Below are 26,822 nucleotides of genomic sequence, written 5' to 3'. Positions count from 1 at the left end.
AGTTTGTTTTTTTATCAGGCTATTTAAGGAAATTAGTATTTCCTGATTGGTCCACAGTTCCATGATCAATTGTGCCGTAAATGATCAGACAAGTGTGACATTTTGCGGCTTTGCAGACCAGCAGTCTCCTTATCGCGGATCAGTACCATTCCTTGACCCAGTTGAGAAACACTGGGCTAGACTGTATGATGTCGTGTGCCAAGATGAGAAAGCACTCACACATTGATGTATACATATTGGGTGTGTTCGAAACGGGAGACAGCTGCCTACTGCCTCCCTCCCTACATAGAGAGCGGTCTCACTAGACATGACTTTGGTTTACAGTAAATGCATCTTTTTAAAAACGAGCGTAGCACTCTAGAATCTTTGGTTAACACTACGGTATGACGTTAGCAAAGGCCTGACGTTAAACTAAATTAGCTTACGTAAGCTAGCAGGCTAACGGTATAAATTAGTTTTCTGACGGCCGCAGATATATCAGACCAGACGCTATTAATGGTTACAACAATGGCATAATCAGATAGTAAATTGTTTATTTCTCATCTGTAATCTACAAATCTAAGCAAAATAAGGTCACACAAATGGCATTTTAAACAGATTCAGCAGCCATTACCGATGTCAGCCGCCATGTTTGTTTACCTTTCACAGCTGTTTCAGATGTTGCCCCAAGGGATTATGGGTAGGAGGGAGCATGAAGTGTGCATCGATGCTGCCTCCAAAAATGACCGTTATTTGGGAATTCTAAGATATCTTAAAAGGCAGCAGAATTTGTTTTTTCGGTTTCGAACCGCACTTGCTGCCTTGCTCCCCAGTTAGATATCTTAAAAGGCAGCAACTTTACCTGTTTCGAACACACCCACAGTGCATTCAGTTGGTCCACCAACCCTACTCCCGCTGTTTTACAGAAACAGCTGTGTCTCCCCATTCAAAACACTTCACTTCACTTTCATGTACAGTAAGTCTATATCAAAAGCTGTTTGTCTTTGTCTGAATGACGGTATTTTCTGTGTATTTTTCATTCCAACTGGTAGTTATTTTGAATAAAAAATAGACGAGAATGTGCTTGTATCTTAAATTACTTACACCTGGCTTGATCTAGTCGCTCCTACTCATCCTGGATTGGCGCTCATGAAACCTTTTGAGCTAGGATGACCAGACAACACTAGGTCAAGCCTCGTTTTATCACTTATTTTGGATTTCTTAATTCTGCTTTTGTGAAATACCCTTCAGATCCCTCCAAGAAATGTACAGTACTGTGTTTAAAATATTATTACATGTTGTATTATTAGAAAGAAAGTGTAACTCACTACACTTCTAACATAATACCCACTATCACTCTTTTGTATCACATAATTGGCTTTGTATTCAATTCACCAGGGATCAATTTGGATGAAAAGCAAAAAGAAAATAAATTAATGAATGTATCATTTTTTGTATGAGGCAATAAAAAAAAACATTTGTAGATGTTGAGCTTTTGATTTTATTGAAGCTACTCAAAAATAAATTATGGACATAAATAGAAATCAAAAGAAACAAACAAAAAGAAGAGAGAAAGGGAGCAACAGATGGATGAATGTTTATTTTACAGAAAGCAAAATGATTCAAAGCTTTAGGCACCAAACATAGTGTAAGTGCTTTGTCGCCTTGCCCCACACAGGAAGGATGGAGTGATAGAGAACATATAAGAACATAGAGAAAAAGAGAGAAAGGGTGAGGAAAATGAAGAAGCCCCTCAGCCAGAACACACCGGTGAGGAAACGTAAGCAAATTATCTGTGGGTGAGAGAGAGATAGACAGGAAACAGAGTGTGATGATGGAGAAGACAATGGACATGCAGTAGTTCTGATGACCAAGACATGCAGACATTAGAAATGAGGAAATGGTGACAAGATCAGTAAAAAATAATATTACTAACTATAACTATAAAATGGTCCATGCATAAAATTGTACATCTACTATACAGGGTTAGTTGGGTAAGAAAGCATTTTTGGCTGTAAAATAGGAAGGAAAAGAGTTTTTCCAGAAATATTCAGAATGCAATATTTACATGGATGTCATGTCGTTGAGGGCATGGTCCAGCTCCTCACTGATGGCTTTGTACTTGAGCTTCTGGGCATACAACTCATCTACAGACATAATAAGCATTAAGAGCGATGAATTTCATGTCACAAAAATAATACCATAGTGTCTTCTACGATAAGTGTATATGGAGGACTCAGATCCTAAGTTACACTCCGCCATGATCAGTGTATGCTGTAAAGCATAGCGACAAAGCAGATGGGTAGTCAAAACTTAAAAACTCACCCTCAAGATCATCAATGGTCTTCTCCAGTTTTGCCACTGTTCTCTCAGCAAACTCTGCACGAGTTTCAGCCTGGAGCACAAAGAATGATTTCAGAACACAATCATAGAGTCTAAAAAGACTAAAGGCTTTCATGTGTGATGAGGACTGAAAAACAAAAAGGAACTAACCTCCTTCAGTCTGTCAGTCAGGACCTTGATCTCCTCCTCATACTTGTCCTCTTTCGCAGAGTACTGTTGTAAAAAAGAGGTACTACAGTCAGTGCTAACATACATAAGACATACACAAAACATATACACACAACACATATACCAATTCAAAGTCACCTCCAGTGGACAGACAGACACACACACACACACACACACACAATACAAACAAACCTTCTCAGCCTGGGCCTCAAGAGACTTCATGTTGTTGGTCACAGTTTTCAGTTCCTCTTCCAGTTCAGAACACTTACTACAGAAAAATAATTCAAGGAATGATGGTTGTACCATTTGATATAAACAGACATCAAACACAATATTTACTTTTGTGCAGAGACCTTACCCCTCAGACAGCTCAGCGCGCTCTTCTGTACGCTCCAGCTCAGCCTCAACAATCACCAGCTTACGAGCCACCTGAACATACCGCATACATCCTTGTTTAGCACTTGGACATTATTGAGTATTTGCTAATTATCTGATTTCAATCCAACTAGAAACTATAAACAGAATATTTGAGTATGGATTTAATGTGTATGTATTTTGCGTGATTTTTAGACATTGGGATAGCAAATCCTGGCAGGTAAAATTTCAAATTCATATGCCCTCTGCTAACTTCAGAAATAAAATCACTGGGAATTAGGGACTCACGGTTTACAAAATCAGGGGTCTAGTGTCAGCATGTTAGAATACAAATTGGCTGTCACCATCTTTAAAAATAGCATATTTTTAGTTATGTGTGCTTACTTCCAACCACATTTTCACAAGCAAGACTATTGTCAATTATGCTCATATGAGCTGTCAGTTTTCAAGCAGGGATCATCAACTAATCTGCATGGACAACATACTTATTTTATATATAATTATTTTGGCCATCTGGAACTTTGAACCTACTTGACTTGTTAGTGAAAAAGTGGCACACAAAGTGACATTTGTAAAGATTTAAAAACATATATTTAGCTGAAGTAGATAGCATCCAGCATTGAACAGAACACAGGGGGTACTTCCTCACTCTCTATATAATACCTCCATTGGCAAAATGAATGTTAATTCCAAAGGCACCAACTGCAGAACTCCATTAGCAGTGAGGACATTTTCCACTTTTCAAAGAATAAAGTGAAAGAAGGTATTTAGTGAAGAAAGTGTAAAGTAATCCCTTATGAATGCCACTGGCATAAATGTAGGTAGATACATCTAAACTCATCATGATATCAAAACTGTTAGTATTGCACTTCAAAATTGCAAAATTGTTGGGACTAGACCTGTGACCTATGAGTATGTTGTATGCAGTTGTGTGTGCCTGAAAACTCACCTCCTCATACTTGCGGTCAGCCTCCTCAGCAATGTGCTTGGCTTCCTTCAGCTGGATCTCCTGCAGTTCCATCTTCTCCTCATCCTTCAAGGCCCTGTTCTCAATGACCTTCATTCCTCTGTGAGAGTGAGACAGATTTTTTTGTTTGTTTTCATTCTAGTTTTTATACAAGAGAATGTTACAACTTGTTCAGTTTTGTGTGTTGGCGTGAGTGCCAGTCAGACCTCTCGCTCTCATCAGCAGCCTTCTCAGCCTCCTCCAGCTTCTGCAGTGCAGTGGCAAGACGCTCCTGAGCACGATCCAACTCCTCCTCAACCAGTTGGATACGTCTGTTCAGAGAGGCCACTTCACCCTCAGCCTGCAGAGAGTCAAATGGTAAGCAAGAGCCCCGATATCCTTATACACAAAGAGCTAATTATGGTGTCAAACTGTAAAGAGGATGCTAATAATGATAATGATAGCAACAATAATAAAAGGGATGATGAAACAAACTGTACAAGTATTTTACTGCATTTTGTACTATTTTCTGGAAATGACTAATAATTTGTAGGAGAGGCATCTTAATCTATTTCTTTTAACAATAGATAATTAGCTATATTTTTATGTATCTGCCTAAGCACTTAGTCACATCCGTGAGTTCATGGGAGGTCAGACAATAAACTTCCTATTACAGAAACTGAAGTAGAGAAATCTGTCTACTCCAAAATTGTTTGTTGAATTTTGTTGAAACCAGTGCACAAATTGCCCTTGCACACAGTTATGTTGATTAACTGTACATTCTATTTTAATGATTACCTTGTGTGCCTGGCTTCCTTGGATAATGCAGATTGTACCGAGGTTAACTAATAATTTCAATATATATCAAAGTATCCATATTTTTTAAGAATTTGACCACTTATTTGGCCTCGTACAGTAATTTGTTCCTACTTAAACACACTCTCAATGCAACTGTGAATTGAATATTTCAAAATTGTATTATGCCCCATCGAACACTGGGCTAAAATGCTAACACTGTCACTTGACAATGTTACAATTAAACAAAAAAACAGCTTCCAAAGAAAGGCATTTTTGAATAATCCATGGGAAGTCACAAACTCAAAAGTTACTACTCTGTTCTCATTGATCATATAAAAATCAATTTGAATGATATTAATACAGTTAAGTTGTTGCATACACATTACTTCACATGTTTGTCTTAAAATATTAGCTCTGACAAAATATATAGGCCTAGATAGTCTAAGCCTGTAATGCAAGATATATGACAGAGAGCTGTTGAATTGTTATTAACAAAACACAATTTGGATAACAAGAAACTTAATTTTATGTTGAATGCAACTTCAAATTATACTTTAATCAGACTAATTATTGTATGTATAGTCATTTAGTTGGAGTGGTGTTGGAGTGGTTGGAGTGGTGTAGCTGTGGTGGGTGTGAGGAAACGGGGTTGGGTTATCATCTTGCACAGCTGCCATGAGTCAGAGGAGTATCAGAGCTACTGAAATTGTAAGCTTGTATCGTGTAAACCTGATAGCTCACACTGACTTGGCCATTTAAAGCTTTGTGCTATATATAGTATACTACATGGCTAGTTGATGAAAACTGCTCAGAAAGCAGGAGGCAGCATTACCTTAATTGTGTACACAGGAGTTGACCTTCCCTTGGCCACAAAGTATGTATTTGGTCAGGGCTAGATATTTTTTGCTTTGTTGTTCTGTGAGTTTAAACATTAAATATGAAACAGCCCGTGCAGTGCAGAGTGATATATGCTTTATTTATTCTATTTCAAATAGGGCTGTACCTCTGATGTACCTCAGAGCCTGTACCTCGGACACAGTGTATAAAGTACTGTGTGTGTGTGTGTGTTTGTGTGTTTGTTTCTACGATGACAAAACAGTGCACTCACATCTGTGGCTGTCTTCTCTGCCAGCTCCAGCTTCTCTTGTGCTTCCTTCAAGGCCTCAGAGTACTTATCAAGCTCATCCTCTGTGCCCTTCAGCTTCTTCTGCAGGGCTACCAGATCATCCTCCAGCTAAGGCCACACATAAAACCATAGACATAAGTGGACATGTACACAGACAGAATGAAGTAAAAGTATTGGAAAAGTTTAAGGGGAAAATGTATATCACTTCCCTTAAACTACATTAACATGACTCAGGCCACAATAAGTGTAATATTCCATAAAAAGGAAACTCTTCTGTGTAATCAATCCAACAGTCATCCAACTCTAGATGCCGACCTGCTTGCTGCGGTCCTCTGCTGCCTTCTTGTCTCCCTCAGCCTGCTCTGCTCTGTCCAAGGCATTTTCCTTGTCAAGCTTGAGCATCTGCATCTTCTTCTTAATGGCATCCATGGCTGCTGGTTGTGTGTTAGTGTACCTAACTGATAGAAAAGAGATAGAACAGAGAGGATGAAGCCTCAAGCGTCTGTGCCGGACTGAACGCTGCGCTGGAGTGCACGCTGGTGCTGCTGCTAAGCTGTAATATGCGCTTTTTTTTAGGGGGCCACGGACGTTGAGAGACACCCAATACTTTTTTGGAAATGACTCCCAAGAGATTGCTTGGCCAACCTGCGCTTTTTTTAAAGATCTGTATTCCGATTCGCTACTCTAAGACATTTGACCACTGATATGGCTATATATGGAGTATGAGCAACAAGAGTCTTGGAGCCCCCACCAAGACAGCTCCTTGGCCAGAGACTAACTCCCCCTCCCCCTTAAAGGGTCTTGTTCCTATTTCTGACCTCTTGGTTCTGTCACAAATAAAGATTTCTTATGTTGGGGACCTCTAACCAGTAGCACCAGACGGAAAGGTTCTATCAGACCCAGGAAACAACTGTTACTGTGATCACAGAAGTGTTTAAGGGGTTAAGAGAAATAAGACATGTGTTTTCAAAGTGAAATTTACTTGACATTTACTTGACATTTATAACAGAGGATTTTTTTGCAATTGCAGAAGAAAATACACATCATAGTTTTCCAACTTTTGTGTTTAAATCAGGAGGGGCATTCATTTCAGCTGTTTTATGCCTTAAAACTTCATTAGTTGGGTACTAGAAGTGTACCCACAACATTTCAATCAAGGGGGCGTATCAGCTCTGCAAGCAAGTTAGCATAACTACTTAGTCTGGTAATTATACAATCTTCCCTCTTCCGTACTATCAAAGTAACTATCTATAGGAAGAGCAGATTTTGGGGGATCTATTCTAGACAGAGGAAAAGGACATTTTTCTTATTTTCCCTTAAACCATCCCCATCCCCCAAATCCCTTCTCCTGTATAGGGTATTTTTAGTCTTCTCTTCCTTTCAAACACCTGTCTTCGTCTGTATATTTCCTCCAAAAGGTTCCTCACTCTTTCCCTTACTATGGTCTCATGAAATTGAGACATCTGAGTAACAGCTGTGAGCAGAATATAATGTATGGACAAATTGAAAATTCCAAGATTTCTTTAATCTTTAATTTGTTAGAATTAGTTTGAGGTGTTCTTTAGCTTAGCTGACATGTGGAATCATAATACACCATGACACATGTCACCACGGTGTTATTCACTTAGTTTCTGTGATTATGAACTTAATTTAGGGCTAATAGAAATTTAGCATTTTTGTAAGACTTTATAATGTATTGTAATGTATTGTAATTGCGGGGGTGACTGTAGATCTACATTGCTGAGATGCTTTAACAAAGAGCATTTTACAAACACTTTTTTTTTTTCATTTGGTTTTAGGTAGTTCAGTCCTTGGCTTAATAAACAGATCTACAGTCTAACATTATGTTAGAACAGAGAGAGAAAGTCAGTCAAAATGTAAAATCTTTTAAATGTTGACTTTTTCTATTCTATTCTGATTGAACCATCTTTGGAATGCTGAACTATGGGCAATATAATCATTCTAACATAGGAAATAAACTTTAATGTCATTACATATATTGGCGTTCTCTCAAAATCCTGGTGTCTCTTTTTTATCCAAATCATTTAATTTTTACATGTTACTGCAGAAGCAACTATAAGGCAACCTTTCAGTAATTAAGAATAAAACTTCAGAATGAAAAGACTTCTAATGCACGGAGCCCGGAAAGTGATATGGAAGTTTTTTGAAAATGTGTGAATGAGTTTCATAGCTGCCACATGGGTGTTATTAAAAAGCGCATACGCTTTTCACACTTTAAGTCACACATTTAAGTCGTACTTGCGCATTAAGTAAGTCTCATGTACACTTTAGTAACTTGCACCTGTGTTTCACATAGCCTGCTTTGAGGCACTTTTATAGCCTGGCTGGAGCACCACTGTAGATAGTTGTGAGGTGTATGAATAGCCAACTTCCAATATTAAAAGTTAGGTATGTGCATTTAGCTAGCTATTATTTTACACATGTGAACTATCTTCATTTATCTGTCATTGACAGTAAAAGAATTTAGCTACACAGCTTCTTTTTCTGGTGCTGATAGCCAACTAACATTAAGTTCAGATTGAGAACATTACATTAACCTACAATTCCCTAACTTCAGAAACATTCAGAAATCCGACCAGTATAAATAAAATGCCTCTAATATATGTTTAGGCTCACTTCAAGGATTCAAGGATTTTTATGTCACATACATAGTTACTCTACTCTCGTAAAACTTGTAGTGAAATAGCATTTAGCGGCTCAACTTTCCTCTGCATAGGTATCTATTTATAAGAACAAAGTGAGAAAGATTTAGAAGGAATTTAATAAATAGATTGAGAGGGTGGGGGTGGGGGGGTTGCAGTATGTGTAAATGCAGTATGGCAAGACCATGTAGTTTAAAGAGTCTTATGTGTGTTCACGATGCGGATAGCTTGAGCAAAGAAGCTCCTCAGTCTTTCTGTTTTAGCCATGTGAAAACAAACATCTGCTTGACCTCAGTGGTTTAAACAGCCCATTGTCAGGGAGAAGTGGTCTGATGGTACGTTCGGCAGTATTCCCTTTGATTGGGCAGAATGCCTGAAATGGATAGATATTGTATTGTCCCATAGGGATAATTTCCACACATCTTCTGTTCCATAGCACAGCAACAACACATATAAAAATACATAAAACATGTAACACATATATCCCATGAAATGTTCCTAGGATACATCAAAATGACACTGGTGAGCCTTGCGTTATGCTCTGAAATTTGAACAAGTTCAACACAGCTCCTATATCACTATACAATGGCACAAGTGACATTTCACCAACTTTACAGGAGGGCCAAAACAACACCAATTGGTTCATTGTGTCTTGGTTTTTCACTAATCTCTCCAAAATTGCTTTTCATTTGATGTATATTTCTCAATTTTGCCATAAATGTCACTTACGCCCCTCTGGTTCTCACCCCTTCTGTACAGAGGTAAATTATTAACCAAGACAAGTCAAGAATTGTAGTGAAAAGTGACAGTATTGAAATAATTCATAAAGCAGTGAATTTGCGAAGGCAGTCACAGTGTTTCCACCTTTTCTTGTTATAGGCACCCATCATGTTTTTACCTTTTCTTATTAGGGGCCAAGCAACAAAACTGTGAAGGCACCCATCGTGTTTCTACCTTTTTCTTCTTATTGGGGACCAAGCAGCGAAACTGCGAAGGCACTCATTGTGTTTCTATTGTTTCTATTATTAAATAAGCAGCTGAAGCTCGCGAAGGCACCCATTGAGTTACTAGCTTTTCCTATTATTATTATTATATATCTGCCATTGGAGTCTATGGCAGCCCATAGAACACCTGGCTAAAAAGATCAGATTTTTTGGCAGAAAGTTTCGGGACACTCCACTGACCACTTACACTTATTTACGGACCTCTAAACCCAGCCATCTAGCGCCACCAACAGGTCAAAATCTGGTCGAAAATTGAATCGCTGGGTCTAAAGTTATGAAATTTGGTACACTGATTCAGCACTGTCCCATGATCACTCTCACCAATTTACAGAACTCTATGCCCAACACTCTAGCACCACCAATGGGTCAAAACTGGATTGCATTAACGCATGTGAAGATTGAACGGTGCATCCGATTTTCACAAATCAGGCACTGTTGGAGTCCCTGGACTGACCTAAGTTTAATGACTTCTATTACGTCACTTTCCGCCATATTGGAACTCCACCATATTGGATTTAGTCTAAACTCTACGAAAAGTTTCAGCGGTTACAAATTTCATCCGATTTTCACAGAACTTGAGGAGATGATCTTCAGACCGAAAATACGCACAAACGATACTGGTCAGATTTTTTAATTTCATTTTTGTTTGCTCGTGACAGCCAATCAAATATGGTGATGAAGCCACCAAACAGGAAGTGGACTATCATCTCCGTGGCACTTTGAGTTCACATAACAAAACTCGATACCATTAGTCACGACACTGTCCCAATCACTCACAGCAAATTTTATGCATATACATTGAACACTCTAGCGCCACCACCAGTTCAATGCTGGACATGCGTTCATCGTGGATCCTTGACTCTTTTGTCTGATTTCACAATTGAGGTAGTGTCTGTGTCCTTGACCATCCCGAAGTTCATCGACTCTATCCCGGCCTCTCCGCCATATTGGACCTCCGCCAAATTGGATTTGGTCCAAACACTACGAAAAGTTTCAGCGGTTACAAATTTCATCCGATTTTCACAGAACTTATGGAGATGATCTTCAGACCGAGTGCTACAAACGATACTTGTCAGATTTTTTAATTTCAAGTTTATTTGCCCGCAGACAGCCAATCACACAAGGCGATGATGCCGCCCTAACAGGAAGTGGGCTAACATCTCGCCATGCTTTAATGTATGAAGTCCAATCTTGGTACAGGGACTTGGTATCTGATTGTGAGGACGTACTACAAAATTGGCATCATGTGGCCTCTATGGGGGCGCTGTAATGCAGGAAGTGAGCTTGTATCTCAGCAACGCTTCGGTGTAAAAAGTCCAAACTTGGTATAAGGACCTGTTACCTGATTATGATGATTCACTAGGAAATTGGAATCATTTGGCCTCTATAGGGTGCTGCAATACAGGAAGTGAGCTCCCTATCTTAACGCTTTGATGTATGAAGTCCAAATTTGGTACAGGGACTTGGTACCCTCATTGTGAGGACACAGTAGGAAATTGGCATCATTTGGCCTCTATAGGGGGCTGTAATACAAGAAGTGGGCTCATATCTCACCAACTTGGTTGTATGAAGTCCATACTTGATACATGGACATATTAGCTGATTGTGAGGACATGCAAGGAAAGTGGTCTCATTTGACCTCTAGGGTGCTGTAATAAAGAAAGTGAGCTCACATCTCAGCAACACTTTGGTATATGAAGTCCAAACTTGGTAGAGGGACATGGTAGCTGATTGTGAGAACGCACAAGGACATTGGTGTAATTTGGCCTCTAGGGACGCTTGTAACAAAGTAAATGAAGCTTATTTCTCAGCAACGCCATACATGTTCTTCCATACTTGATACATGGCCATATTAGCTGGATTGTGAGGACACATGCAAGGAAAGTGGTCTCATTTGACCTCTAGGGTGCTGTAATAAAGAAAGTGAGCTCTACATCTCAGCAACACTTTGGTATATGAAGTCCAAACTTGGTAGAGGGACATGGTAGCTGATTGTGAGAACGCATTGCTGACATTGGTGTAATTTGGGCCCTCAGGACGCTACAACAAAGTAAATGAGCTTATTTCTCAGCAACACTTTGGAGATGATCTTCAGACGGGGCGCTTTAAGCCTTGATACTTGTCAGATTTTTTTTTTAATTTCAAAGTTTATTTGCCCTGACATTGAAACAATCACATTGCTGATGATGCCGCCTAACAGGAAGTGGGCTAACATCTCGCCATGCTTTTAATGTTATGAAGTCCAATCTTGGTACAGGGACTTGGTATCTGATTGTGAGGATCGCACTACAAAAATTGGCATCATGTGGCCTCTATGGGGGCTGTTGTAATGCAGGAAGTGAGCTTGTATCTCAGCAACGCTTGGTGTAAAAAGTCCAAACTTGGTATAAGGACCTGTTACCTGATTATGGATGATTCACTAGGAAATTGGAATCATTTTGCCTCTATAGGGTGCTGCAAATACAGGAAAAGTGAGCTCCTATCTTAGCAACCTTTGATGTATGAAGTCCAAATTTGGTTTTTTGGGACTTGGTACCTCATTGTGAGGACACAGAAATTGGCATCATTTTGGCCTCTATAGGGCGCTGTAATACAAGAAGTGGGCTCATATCTCACCAACGCCATTGGCGAAGTCCATACTCTGACATGGACATATTAGCTGATTGTGAGGACATGCAAGGAAAGTGGTCTCATTTGGACCTCTAGGGTGCTGTAATAAAGAAAGTGAGCTCCACATCCTCAGCAACACCCTTGGTATATGAAGTCCAAACTTGGTAGAGGGACATGGTAGCTGATTGTGAGAACCCTGGGACATTGGTGTAATTTGGCCTCTAGGGACGCTGTAACAAAGTAAATGAGCTTATTTCTCAGCCATTCTTTATCCAATTGCAATCAAACTTGCTGTGAGTGCTTGCTCATGGCATGGCAATGCCATTCCTGCTATAGCGCTCTGCTTGGCCCCCACATTGCTGCTTGCAGCTATATTTATTATTGTTATGCATAATCTTTCTTCCACCATGGGAGTCTATGGCAGCCCATAGCCAAAAGCTACTTATAGGCGTTTCAGTGTTCAGAAGCATTTACCCAATAAAGGCAATCATCAATAAATCAAATAATAAAAATAGTTGACAAAACCCCCTAACAGATATAAGGACTTGGGAGCCAAATGTGAGAACGCACAAATGAATTGACTTCATCTGGCCTCAGGGGGGCCCTGCAATAAACACTAAAATGTTTTTTTGAAAATACCTGTTGCTTTGTTTACATTGGAAACTTTACTAGGGGTGGCAATAATTCTGATAGGCAATGTAAGTGGCTGAACTTCACAGACAGACCCCAGTCAGTCAGAGTTGACGGCCACATATCTAGGACAAGAACTATTAGGCATAGGGACCCATAGGGTCTAGCTGTACCCAGTGTGGCTGTATGCTACTGCATGGTATTGCCATATGGCAACAGTTAATATATCTTAGTGTTTCTAATTGGTAGTAACACAAAACCTATATTTTATTATTTAAAAGTGAAGAAGGGGACTTTAATTTTGGTATGAAAAAATAATTGTTAGGTCACATGACTAGGATATGTTGTTAGTACTTCACATTTCTACAGAGACGTACCTCTATGACAACCACCACCTACCTTTGGAAGGCCAAAATTCAGAATTTAGGCATCATTTCTTTGAGAAAAAAAACACTATCTGGACTATGTGAACATGAGCAATGTATCATTAAAACAAATTTAGATATAATGAGTTTTTTGTAAATCGGCAAAATATAATTGTTGGCATATGGCAACTAACCTGACCCTAGCCAGATGAATTTCGCTCCGCCTAGCTCCACTCATCCATTTGGAACCAATCCATTGGAATGGTGTTTCAGAAGAAGGCTGGGCCCTAATCAAAAAAATGTTTGCATATGATTGAATAAACCACTTGTCCGTCATCTATTGGCGTGCTACTTCAACCACTCACATCGAAGCCAACCCGTGGACGCTGATAACAGTCTCAATGGCCGCTTCTCCACTCACGTCACATCTATGAAACTCCGCCCTCGTCCTGATTGGCTGAACCATAAAGTCGGTTGCAGAAATCACTCTCAATGGAAGAGGTCCCAGATGGATGTGAGTGAAGCTAGGCGGAGCTAAGCGGAACAAAATTCATCTAGCTAGGGTCAGGTTATATGGCAACAGCATGCACTTATGAAATCTTTTTATGCCCATTCAACTGAATGACATCATAGGATTACAATAGGAATACTGGAGCGGTAAGATGTATTTTGTGTTATTGTTCACTACACAATCAACTAGACATGCTTTTTTCATCATTTCTGTTTGGGATTTTGGGAAAGATAAAGACACATTGTTGGCTCTCCCACCAATGAAATGTCAGAATTAGTTATAATGCAGCAGGGAGGAGAACAACATTGATAAGTATAGCGGATATAGACTGCAGTCACCCATTCTGGCCCTATCGCTACAGTTTTAGTACTTTACAGGCCCAAATTCAAGGGCAAAAAGGGTGACCTTTCTCTCCTATCACTATAAATGGTGTAAGAAGTGGGCTGGCTTGCTATGGAGCCATCCAACGCATGCCCAGGGTGAGCCTGTAGTATAAACCACACCGGGGACCCCTATGTTAGGTTGATCCTTGTGTGTGGGACCCCAGATATGAATGAGGCATGACTTTACAGGGCAGGAGAAGTGTATCAGGGGGACTTAGTTGTTATGGAGCATTGTGTTATTTGGGGCAGCCGTACTGGTTAGCACTTCGGACCTGTAACCGGAGGGTTGCCGGTTCGAACCCCGACCAGTAGGCACAGCTGAAGTGCCCTTGAGCAAGGCACCTAACCCCTCACTGCTCCCCGAGCGCCGCTGTTGATGCAGGCTGCTCACTGCGCCGGGATAGTGTGTGCTTCACCTCACTGTGTGTACACTGTGTACTGTGTGCTGTGTGTGTTTCACTAATTCACGGATTGGGATAAATGCAGAGACCAAATTTCCTTCACGGGATCAAAAGAGTATATACTTATATGTAATTTGCAAGTTGGATGACTAAACTAACACTAGCATCATGGGGGTCATCCCTATGTTCCCAGGGTCCTATGTTTTCCTGATTAATATGGTAGATAATAGGAACATGAAAAAGAGTCCTATGTTACCAGGGCCCTATGTTCCCTAGTTAGAGGGTCCTATGCCCTGAAAGGAAATGTATACACGCAGTTTGAAACTACTTCAAGAATCTCCATAGAGTGCTGCTTTTCAGTGGGTGCTTGACTTGTATAATCATTCTATGTTGTTTTTTATGGTTTAATTATTACTTTTTTAACACTTTTAAGCCCTTTTATGCTTTTATGTACTATTACCTTGTGTATTTTATGTTTTCTTATTATGTTTTATTCTTTACTTTTTAAATTATTCTTTGACTATTGCCCTTCTATTCCTGTTTGCTTTTGTTTATGTATAGTACATTGAATGACCTCTGTGTATAAAATGCGCTATATAAATAAAGTAGACTTGACTTGACTATTTCTGCTTATTTTATCAGACAAATAATGATGAACAAAATTGTTTATTTTTATTTTATTTTAAGTGTAAGATTTTTGTTTGACCTAGAACACGAAAGATGTTATTTTTAGAGGCCAACTCATTGTGTGGTGTATAGTGATATTTGTAAGGGACGCGGCATTCAGTTCACAGAAAGAAATGCACGTTCGAGGGGGTAAAACGGCCCGACGCGCCAGTGGCCAGCGTAAGTGCATTTCTTTCCTGTGAACCGAACGTCGTGAAGTCCATTACCCCGCTTATACCACTGTTGCCACTTCCGTTGTGTTCATTTGCTGTTTTAATTTAAATGTTTTAATCACTAAAACGGTCTTGTTTGTAGAACACTTACTTCTTTCTGCCACATATCAACTAATTTCTCAACTTGCAGGACAAACTGCCATTGCTAGTTCTAAATGGATGGTTGCTATGGCCAAAGGCATCTCCCATTGTCAAGCGGGCATATCCCAGAATTCTGATGAACCTTAGCTTTGAAACATTGCTATTTTACTCAGCCTACTGCCATGTAACTAGCTAAAAGCCACCTCCATCATATGCTACAATGTTGCTATGTTCTGAACGTCTGTATTTTACAGCTTTGATGCAACATGACAAGTTTGGCGAAATAAAATATAAGTGTGATACAGCCAAAAAACAGGAGCTCCTTCATAGTTGTGCAAATAACCTACAGTTATTACACATTCTAAAGAACGCAAATTCAACCAAGCAGGGAAATTCAACCAAGCATTTGTGTGTGTGTATATATATATATATATATATATATATATATATATATATATATATATATATGCCTACTGTATATTTAAACTTAAAATGTATCCTGACCTGAACATAAAAGAAGGATTAATGGATGAATCTCTGTGTTGGGCATTGACACAGTCGGGTGTTTACATTAGCTAATTGCAGCCTGACTGTTGTTGGCGTTATTAATATTAACTGTTTATAGCTGACTGTTTAATTGCACACAGACTAACCTTTTTGTAGCGATGTTACAAGGAGTTGGTGTTTTAGTTAAACCTATAATTTCAGGCTATGGGATATACAGTGCCAGATTTATCATTTTGCCAGAGCCTTTATCCATGATGCTAGGCTACTGTTAATTTACTGTCATCAAACTTGCGAATGACAGCTATTGCACGTCTTTATCCATGATGCAAGAGCATACCTATGTTCCCAAGGTCCTATGTTCCCGAGTTAATTTTTTTGCTAACACAGAGTGGCTAAATCTCAATTGCGCATTCCCACCAAAGTCTGTGAGGACTAAGGGCTGTCCCACTATGAAATTGTGAAATGCATGAGGGCTCACTCTCACCCTTTCCATGTCCTTTCCATAACTTGGTATTTATGCACTTTACCCAAGATAATTAATAACAAATCATAATATTGTAATGCTGTAACACACAGTTATGAAAAGGGAGTGTAAGGCCAAGATTTTTGGACCAAGCTGTCAATTTCTCCAAAAAGAGAAACTGGTTTGACGGTCACTTCTGAAATCTCTGTAAATGTATGCTGTGAATATGACACATTCATGTTTGGTCTTGAATTGATACTTGTAATGTGGGCAGCAGTCTGATCATGGTTTCATTATCATCTAATATATCTGTGCATAGTTGAAGACTAAGAACTACACTGTAGTCTGTATGGGAATCTCACATCTATATGTTTTTACACCAACTGACCAATGATCTGCAGGCCAGTTGGTTGGCAGTCTCTGCTTGATTCTTCTGATATACTGCTGGCTGGAGGTCACTCTCTCCTTTCTCTGACTTCTTGGCCACTCTCTTCTTACTTTTGGGTTTGGTCTTTCTTTTACTTTATATTTGATTGTTTTATCTGGTGTATTTGACATTCTACCTTGTTAACTTGTTACGTTTAGATTTAAGTTTGTTATTTGGGTAAGTTTACTTTGTTCTTTTGTTACTTTGTTACAGTATATAGACCTATCTGAGTTTTACCTTTCATTCAATGTTAAGTGATATTGATCACATCTACCTTTATGATTTATTAGTTAATAAAGTGTTAATTCACCCACCATCTTAATTATTCTCTTATGCCATGCCACTCCTCTGCTATAGTTGATGACATTTATTTGAGGTCGATTTCTTAATTTTATGGAGTCAGATTAATTGTAGTACTTTTAGGCAAGTCCGCTCGGTGGCCATATTGTAACGCTTTTTGGGCACTTATCAGACATCCATTTCGGCAGAAATGCACTTGCACATGGCTTCATGACACCGACCTTGCTCCAGCGGCGAGATCATAACACATGATTGGCGCGATGTATTCACAACACACCGCATGATTAGCACAATGTATTAACATGTCAACTTCTTTGCTGTGGAAGGGGCGGGATATGTGTAGACAACTGCCATATTGGCGTTACAAACTAACCCCATGCATTTCTATAGAGGATTTTTTGAGTGCTGTGTCTCCTCATCAGAAATTCTCTGTCGTAGTTTCTCATAATATTTACCACAGCTTCACCAGTTCATCACTGCAAACATCACCTAACCAACCGCTAGCTGTGCAGTATGTGTCCTGAATACACTGTAAAAAAATGTGATCTCTGTGGACAGCCCAGGCTCCAAGAACGGCAACAAAAACAACCTGGGCAACCTAGCCCATGAAAACATAACAAACTGTTCCAGCAAATCACAGGCGAGATGCGCATTTAGGAGAGTTTCAATTGCACGGGAGCAACACGGGAGGGAGGGGGAGGAAGTAGCGAGCTAGCTCTCTGTTTTGTTTGAAAGTCAACAGAAGTGATCGCTTAGAGCACCTTTAAGTTTTTGAGGGTTTTTGAAGTATTTCATTAGTTCAGTTCATATTTTAGTAAAGTATTATTCAGGCTTTCCTATTATACTATATCCTATTAAGTTTTAAAACAACTATACATGCTATAACCAAACATTGTCATGAGTGTCATGGTCTCTAAAAATAACATATTGGTATTCTGGGTCAAATATCAATACCAATATATAAATCCAAAAGAAATCCAAAAGAACAAATCCAAAAGAAAACTCCATTGGCATATGGGGTGTGCCACAACAAAATTAGTCCAGTTTGAGAAATTTATTGGATATTCATAATCCACAGACCTTAGGGTCATTTGTTCAATTCCATTCAGCCAACCCAGAGATATTGGCCAAAATGTGAAAGCTATCCTCATCTCAGCAAAAAACAAGTTTTGAGAAAATCAGCTTTAAAGTTTGTGAAGTGTAATGAGCATATTATGTATATTTCCTCTCGACCAATTACCACAAGACTATGCATCCTGATAAAGTTCCTATGGCCTTTGGAATTAAAATAGCCCCAGTGCTGTCGCTGTCAACCTCTGTTGTCCATTCTCCAAAGAAATCCATAGCCAAAGATTGAATTGCTTCAGAATCAAAAAGATCGAACTACACAGCGCAGTTTCGAAATGCTCCATTCACACAGGCGGTAAAACTCGTAAGGCATTAGTGGTTAACTATAACTTGTGAGGTAGCCTATAATGTCGATAATCTTCTGACAGACAACAAGGACAATAGCCAAATGCTTTATGCATAGCCCAATGTTTTTGTTTTTAAATAGGCCGCCAACTACAAAACATATTATATATTGGACCAATCGGGTGCAATCTCCGTGAAGAATCTGGTCAGCAACAACTGTATGTTTAGGCTAGGTTGCTGTTTCTCCTCCTCAATCTCGGCTAAAATAGAAATTTTCTTCAGAATAATTATGAGCGGATAGGCTATTCATGATGACTTCTTGAAGAGGCCAAAAGCCAAAACACGAAGTTATCAGACCAAAGAAAAAAACGGAAACTTTCCTGTTCTCTCATACAGCAAGCCTCTGTATGAGGAAGAGGAAGCCTACACATTTGGCCTTCAAAATCATATTTCTTGGTTGCTTTACAGTAATGTCAATGAGTGATAGATAAGAGGTTTTAAGGAATTACAAAAAAATACATAATTTAGTCATTTTTCGACCCTCTCATCATTCAAATCTCTAAATGGATTTCCGCGACATAGGACTCATTTTGTCATGGTACGCCCCATATACTGTAAACGTACAGTACCTGTGCAATATCTGAAATTTGTCTTTGTATGTGTAGACTGATGGGATGGATGGATTATAATGAATTTGTTGTGAAAACCAGTAGTCAAAGGAACACGAAGAAGATGGGGCCCTGGGAACGTAGGACCTTGGGAACATAGGGCTCTGGGAATATAGGACCCTGGGAACATAGGACCCTTTAACTGGGGAACATGGGTCCCTGGGAACATAGGACCCTTTTTCATGTTCCCATTACCTACCATGTTAATCTGGGGAACAAAGGATCCTGGGAACATAGGGATGTTCTCTTAATGATGCTACAGACATTATTTGCTCTACACTGGCATTTTGTCTGAATATGTCATGTCCTCTCCACAAGAGTAGCAGTATCCATAAAAAATAAAAGGAACTAAGGGCTGCTGAGAAAAAATGGCATAAATCCAAAGATGCCAGTGATCCGCTATCTGCCTTTTCATCCACAGTTACACTTGCTAAAAAAGATTTCTATCAGAGAAAACTTGAGAATAAATCTGCCTGCCTAGTATCTGCGCTCATTTTCATTTCACTCTCAGCCACCGGGGTCACCGGGGTAATTAGCGATGAGAGCGTATGGTGTTAGTTTCAAAATCAAAACTGGCTGTGGTCAATGCTAATAGCTATGCCTGCAAACATTTAAAAATGTGCAGTCAGAAGAATGTGTAAATTTATGTACAGCAAAGGTAGGCCTAAATAAATTGTTTCCTGTGCCAATGCGGTTTATTACTGGTTTGTAAAGGTTAGGCGAAGTAGGAACTAATGTTACGAATCAATGTGATTGGTTAGACTGGACCAATGATTTCAAAGTTAACACAAAGTATACCCGTGTGACGATGCTAGGGTTGCAGACATTCTCTATTGTGAGCGGACAGACTCTCTTCACAAAGTGAGGCAAAGCAGTAAGTATGGTAATGAGGCTAATTCAGAATGCCACAGGCAGTAAAAAACTTTGAACTTTACTTTCAAGTCCCTTCTTAATCCTCTGCTTCCATAAGCTATTTCACTCAACAAAGAATCAGCAAAGTTATCCAACATTACATCCTCTGGGTCCCGTTACATCCATTCTTCTACAATCTATCACACTCAGGCCATGTCCACAAAACTATATATATTTTTTCTTACCGTTTTCACACCTTCAACGACACTGGTAAAAAAAACCCTTGCATCTACACAAAGAGGTGAAACCAACATAAAGCACTAAACTTCTAACAAAAGGTTGATACTCACGTGTACAGAAATCATGATATCTTAATGTGACAAACAAATGGTTTGGTTAGAGTGCGGTGGCTGGGTTTAGTGGTGGGGCTTTGTCGTAATCGAAAATGCAGGTTTTGCTGTCTACACGGCAAGGGCTAACCGACGGTTTTAAAAAAAAAAAAAACACTCTGGAAAAAACACTTTAAAAAAAAGATTGATTTCAGGGATCCTAAAACACTGGGGTCGTGTGGACTCAAGGCCAAACCAATAAAAAACTTTACCGGTTTCAAAAAAATCAGCCTCGTTTGGACGGGCCCTCAGTATTTTGCCTGCGGTCACGTATGTTATTAATTCATCACTCAGTTCTGGAGAAGCTCCTTTTTCTTTCAAACAAGCAAGGGTGAAACCTTTGCTCAAGAAAAGCACACTCCATTCAATGGTCATGGGTTTTGTAAAGTTCCCTATGGAATCTCCCTATAGGACTTTTGGTTATCCAAAATGCATACTGACAATCAAATGCATACTGCCTATGAACCCCTTCGTGTAGATTGTAGAAGCATCATCTTGGTCTCAAATGAAAGGTAACACTTTGAAGTTTCATGCTTGCATTTCAATTGTACTTCAGGGATTCTGATATGGAATGCCTACACTAAGTATGGAATAATTACACAAATATAAATAAATAATAAAATAATAATAAACAAATAATAAATCTTTGCAATTTTTATTTCAATTCAATTGGTGTATACGAGATAGACTATATATCTGCACAACTAATATTGGATAAAATAACATTATTCAATTTCTATGGATTCCTGTGAATATTTCAAGACCCGATATGCTATATCTAGCATATTGCTAAGGATATACAGTACACTGCAGCTAGAAGGTAGAGAAGCACCAAAGGCGGAGGAGGGGGAGGAGGGCATTTTTGATTAAATGTAATTGAGACATAGTTAGATTAATCTGACAATGTAAAGCACTACACATATTTTACATGTATAAAAATGATTTAGAATGTTGGGGGGTGATGGGGGAAGGGGCAACCGTCCCGCCGGCGGGACATCGCAGAGGATGTGGTTTTAATTAAGCAATAAGCCCTGAGAGACCATAGTTAACAATGATCATAGAACAGCTAAGGAGCATTGCAACCGCCCCTGTTCTAAAATCACTTACAGATTTAAGTGGCTTATTGCTTTTTCAAAACAGTTACATGTACACGGCAAGATTTCACAAAATAAAGGAACGGCAATGAGAAATGTAACAATTTATTCATAGATAATCATTCTTCCATGCAGATGCAGCAACTCTAACTTTTGTATCAAGTTGTGGTAGCGAAGCAATATAGAACGAAATGCGGTCAACATGTGGTTGTGCTGGATTACAACAGCATTGAACACGATTCAGCCAGTCATAAAAAGGACCGGAATTATCCATTTTAGAATGGTTAATATGCAGTGCTCGAATTTTGTGGGAGCCAGAGGGAGCTGAGCTCCCATAGAGTGAGGACCGGCTCCCATGAAAGCAACAAAGTCAAAAATCTGAGGGGATCTCTCATATCTGAAGGTGTCTGGCATTGTAATTTAATCTTAAACAACCGCTCATTATCCCACCCTGTGTGATCTCTTACCATTAAAGACGTTAAATTAAAATATAAGCTACTACGGGACATAGACATAGACGTACTCTACGCTCTTGAACAGACCAGGACTGCACTTCACCACCACACCACTAGACTATATGAGCAAACCGTATACGATCGATTTCATAGCACTCGCAAGTCTGAAGAAGTCACCCTACTTTGATGCGAGTGTTTTGTCTATTTACATAGGCGTTCATTGGGCTAGTCTACATTGTTTGATACATGCGTAAAGTCCTGTTTGCTGTTGAACTTGCACTTCACCTCTTCTATGTTGATTGACAAAGCCATAAATTATGGCCCATAATGCAGCCTACTGTACTTCAATGATTGTGTGAACTGATCTGTAGCTATCGTCTGCCATTCAGAGCTCCGGAAAGTTCCCAGATATTTTGAAACACCTGTTAGCAATCTCTGATGGCGGACTATTCAATGGCTATATGACAACATCTCAGTTGCAAATTCCAAAATTGTTTGTCTATTAATTTTCCACGGTTCAACACACGAGACGACTGAACACCCAGGTGTTGTTATATGTGTACATTAGCCTACTAGAACATAGTTTGGCTGCAATGGCTTTGATTAACTTTCTGCCAGTTAGTGCATTATCCCTGTGTATAAGTTATACTACATGCATTATTATGTTTGACACTGAGGATAGCCTATCTGAGACGGTGGTCTGGTTCAAATGACTTAAGTGCGCCACATACTCGACGCACCCGACCTGTAGCGCGACAATGTGACGTCACAGAAGCGCCGTAACCATTTATACTCGCGCATCGTGGTCACGACACGGGCTCTGCTATTAGCTAGCCTCTGTGATGGTACTTCAGACTTTGGTTGCTACTATTCACAACTACCACCATCATTATCATCTAGTTTCCAAGGTGTGCGCACAGGTAGATGCTAGTAACTTTATTAACTTTATCCAGCAAACTATTACAAATTCACGACTGTAACAAAACACTGCAACTCTCGCTTGCCCTCGAACTAGTCCATCTTCCTGTTTCCGCTTTGTCGCGCTTGTCTGAAAAAAAATGAGTGGTGCGCTACTTCGCGCTACCTGGCTAAAATCCTGGCGCGCCAGCAAGATCTACGTCATTTTGACGTCACGGTGTCGCGCTACCGGTCGGGTGCGTCGAGTATGTAGAACGCCTTACATTGTGAAATTGAGAATGGCACTCATACTAAATCGTTTAGTCTATTTCTTTGTATTGTGAAATTGAAATGAAATATGGACTATTACAATCAATAATATGTTGAAATTAATTAAAAGGAATCCATTTCTATGAAAAATCTCTGTCTGTTGTGTGTGTGTGTCAAGGTAAAGCCTATGGCCTACCGTGCGCATATACTGCGCAAAAACGCCTAGGCTATTTAATTGTATCGCCTTGTGAGGCTATGCGCGGGGTGTGCCAACTTTATGAGATAGATGACCCCCTTAAAGACAAAAAGATCATTCGAGCCCTGTTAATATGTGTTCCCTAAACACACGTTACCATCAGGGATGGATTACTGAACGGGCCTACAGGGCCCAGGCCCAGGGGGCCAAGGGGGCCCTGAAGCCCAAGCCTTTGCATGGAATCATTGCCTCAATATCAACAAGTCAGGATGTAGGCTATGAATCTGATTGAATTTAGTATTGGCCATCCCCAAAATGCACCAGAATACAGGAAATCACATCAAACAATTTAAAAAATTTCTGGGGGAGGACCCCCAAACCCCCCACCCACATATACGACAATTAGTGGGGGGCCCTTAATACATCTGGGCCCAAGGGCCCGAAAGTTATTTGGAACCGGAGAGTTGCCGGGTCGAACCCCGATCAGTAGGCACGGCTGAAGTGCCCTTGAGCAAGGCACCTAACCCCTCACTGCTCCCCGAGCCCCGCTGTTGTTGCAGGCAGCTCACTGTGCCGGGATTAGTGTGTGCTTCACCTCAATGTGTGCTGAGTGTGTTTCACTAATTCACGGATTGGATAAATGCAGAGACCAAATTTCCCTCACGGGATCAAAAGAGTATATATACTTATACATATACCACATATTTTTCAACCCCCTGAATTAAAGATAAACGTCTACACTTCATGCACATATTGTTTCATTTCAGATCCATTATGGTTGTGTACAGACTGAGGCAAAATTACAAAAAGAAATAAGAAATAAGAAAAATGTATCACTGTCCAAATATTAAGAACATTTGCTAACTTTTTCTGTAGCTCTAGCCATTGTTTTCCCTAACTTAGTCCAGCATCACCACCTGACCCCACTTTGTTACTGGTTGTGAGTATATTGTCTACTACATTAGTGTGCTTCATTAATTTATTCATTCAGTCAATTATTCAACCTTTATTTAATTCTCAGAAATTCATTGGGAGTAGCAGTCTTTTTCGGTGATGCCAAAATCACAAGTAAAACAAAAAAGAATAGTAATACAATAGAATATATATGGTTATGGTCATGGTTATGGGATTTGGCAGACGCCTTTGTCCAAAGCGACACACACAAAAACAACAGAATATTTAAAACTTAACAGGGAACAGATTAAAATGTTGGTCAAACTATAATAAGGAGAATAGCAATGATAAACAACAATGTCAATTCAATCAATAGCCTAATAAAATAAGCAATGAATATTTACAAAATAAACCAAAACAAAATGAACATAAAAGATAAAAAAAGTAGTTATTCAGCAACAATGGTTGCCAAGGACCAAAATAATACAAAATGTTTTATTTGCCACTGTGACTGATTCTACTCAGTTCTATGTTTGCTTGTGCATGTTGGTCTTAGCCAATCACAACTGAAGATCGAAACTGTCTGTTTGACAGTTTGAACCACCTCAGCTGAGAATTAAAAATATTATAGTAGTGGGGCAAAAGGATTAATTCAGTTTTTTTTTTTTTTTTTTAAATGTTAAAGATTGGTGCAACTTATTTAATAGCTTAAGGTTAAATCTTGTTGGGAACCAAAAAAAGTATTCAAGAAAAAAAAAGCTCTGTTAGTGCTCTGAAGGGAAACATGTAGACTAACATGTCTGATTACCCTGTAATCAAATACTAATTTTTTGGCCCATCCCAGGCTGCATTAAGATGTTTTAATAATATTTCTGTTTCACTTGAGTGTCAAAAGTGTGATTTAGAGAACAGTACTCTTTCCCACCTTTCACCAATAAAAGCATAAATGCACGTATCAAGACAGGACAAACGGGCAAGTGCTTGAGCACCACTTGTCTGTCTGAGGCCCATACTCCTTATGAACTATACACTATATACCACACTCCATATCTAACATTCTGCTAATGAACAACCAATTCAACCTCTACATTGTGATCCCAGGGTGGTGGAACTGGATTTACAAAACACACAGAATATGAATTGAATGACATTTTATCATAACTGGGTGAAGTTGTAGGAAACTGGGCAGACACATTTGAATCCAGTTTTACAGCCATACTACCTGCCATACTGCAATTGGTCTAAAAATATCAATACACTTTTATATATTAGGCTAGTATACTTTTTTCTTTTCCTCTTTTTATTTCTCATTCTTCATCCTGTCTGTTCGGTTTGTTTTTTTTATCATTGTTATTCATTCTTTCCTACTTTCCCACAATTTTTTGTCCTTTAATGTTTTATTTACTGTAGTCTCTTATAACCTAAGCCTATTTAAATGTGTGTACAAATAAGAAAAAAAGATCACTATGGATGCACAAAGATTGATCATCAAGAGTTGAAGAATCTTATTAGTATTTTGTATTGTCCCATGAGAAATGATAGTGATTCTTTTTCATGGATATTGGCGTTTCCTGTCTGAGTTTCCATTTCATGTAAATAGGAAATTTGTGAACACTAGGAAAAGCAAGTTTGGTTGAGTGTATGTTTCTGTATGCAAGTGTGTGTCCCTAAGTGTGTACTGCAATCGCAGCAGCAGTGTTGGTATGTCTGAGTCAGCAATGTGCTGTGTGCTATATCAGGCAGAGCTTGGTTGCAGCATGCCTAATTTTGGATTTTCCATAAGTGGCATGTGTGCTAAATATCCTCAGAACATGCTGGGCAAAAAAGGCTTCTGGATCTACCTTAATACTCCATTTTCTTCTTAGATTAGTGTTGGTAAAACATTAGAATTTATACACTTTATATTTATATTTAGGCTATTATATACTACTGTTTATCTTATATTGGTTGTAATCTGTTGAATTTGTTGTGAACTATTCATAGGTTACATTAATATCAACATAAAATGCAAGTTTGGTGGGGTTACTTGCTTGCCCCCCTTATTGAGATAAAATGGAATACAGAAAAAAATCTCTGCAAAATCATTTAGGCAAAATCCAACAAATATTAACATATTGACATCTCTATCTGATGGGTGAATAAAAAGGAGCATATAAATGATTTTGCCGCAAGCCTGTGCTCATCTTGTTTCCACCATAGCAGGATTTATTTCCCAACATTAGGGATAGTCACGCTTAAGAGGAAGTTGATATCTGGGCCCAGGGTTATCAGATTGGATCAAATGTTGAAAAGGGGTTGTTCAAAGGGAAAAAAGGATCCTGAAATTGGATTGGATCATGTAATCGAATATTGGTTTTGATCTGGATAAATTGTCATTGTGATATGTTAGAAACACATATCCGGATTTTGTAATTCTGAAAAGGTTGTATCTGGATCAGGTTGATCCAATCCCAAATTGCTTAAATTGCCAAATTGGCATAAAAGAAAAATGGATTATCTGATCCTGGATTGTAAAACATATTGTAAAATATCAGGGCTGGACTGGGACAAAAAATCAGCCCTGGCATTTTTGGCCCAGGCAGCCTACACCCACCATGATTGGTCAGACACATTCCCTGCAGACAGTCCACTTAAAATATGTGTGCATTCATTCTATGTCATGAGATGCCTTCTGCGAGTCTCAAGACTTATCTGTTCAGCTTACACTTAAATAAT

At 39.2% G+C, this 26,822-nt stretch overlaps 1 protein-coding gene across 1 annotated transcript; it reads right to left on the bottom strand.

The window, feature by feature from the left end:
• Positions 1-1,564: 1,564 nt before the first annotated feature.
• tpma (alpha-tropomyosin) lies at positions 1,565-6,288 on the bottom strand. Its single transcript, XM_048262428.1, has 10 exons — positions 6,051-6,288; positions 5,718-5,843; positions 4,039-4,172; positions 3,815-3,932; positions 2,849-2,919; positions 2,683-2,758; positions 2,473-2,535; positions 2,305-2,374; positions 2,048-2,126; positions 1,565-1,772 (listed from the first exon to the last, which is right to left on the bottom strand). Exons 1-10 carry the CDS (start codon positions 6,162-6,164, stop codon positions 1,769-1,771), a joined length of 855 nt encoding a protein of 284 aa, XP_048118385.1. The 5' UTR covers positions 6,165-6,288; the 3' UTR covers positions 1,565-1,768.
• Between the last annotated feature and the right edge of the window lie 20,534 nt (positions 6,289-26,822).

Source organism: Alosa alosa, chromosome 14, assembly GCF_017589495.1.
Source record: "Alosa alosa isolate M-15738 ecotype Scorff River chromosome 14, AALO_Geno_1.1, whole genome shotgun sequence".
Classification (NCBI taxonomy): Eukaryota; Metazoa; Chordata; class Actinopteri; order Clupeiformes; family Clupeidae; genus Alosa; species Alosa alosa.
Note: the sequence above shows the minus strand (reverse complement) of the source record. Positions and strands in the feature narration are given on the sequence as shown.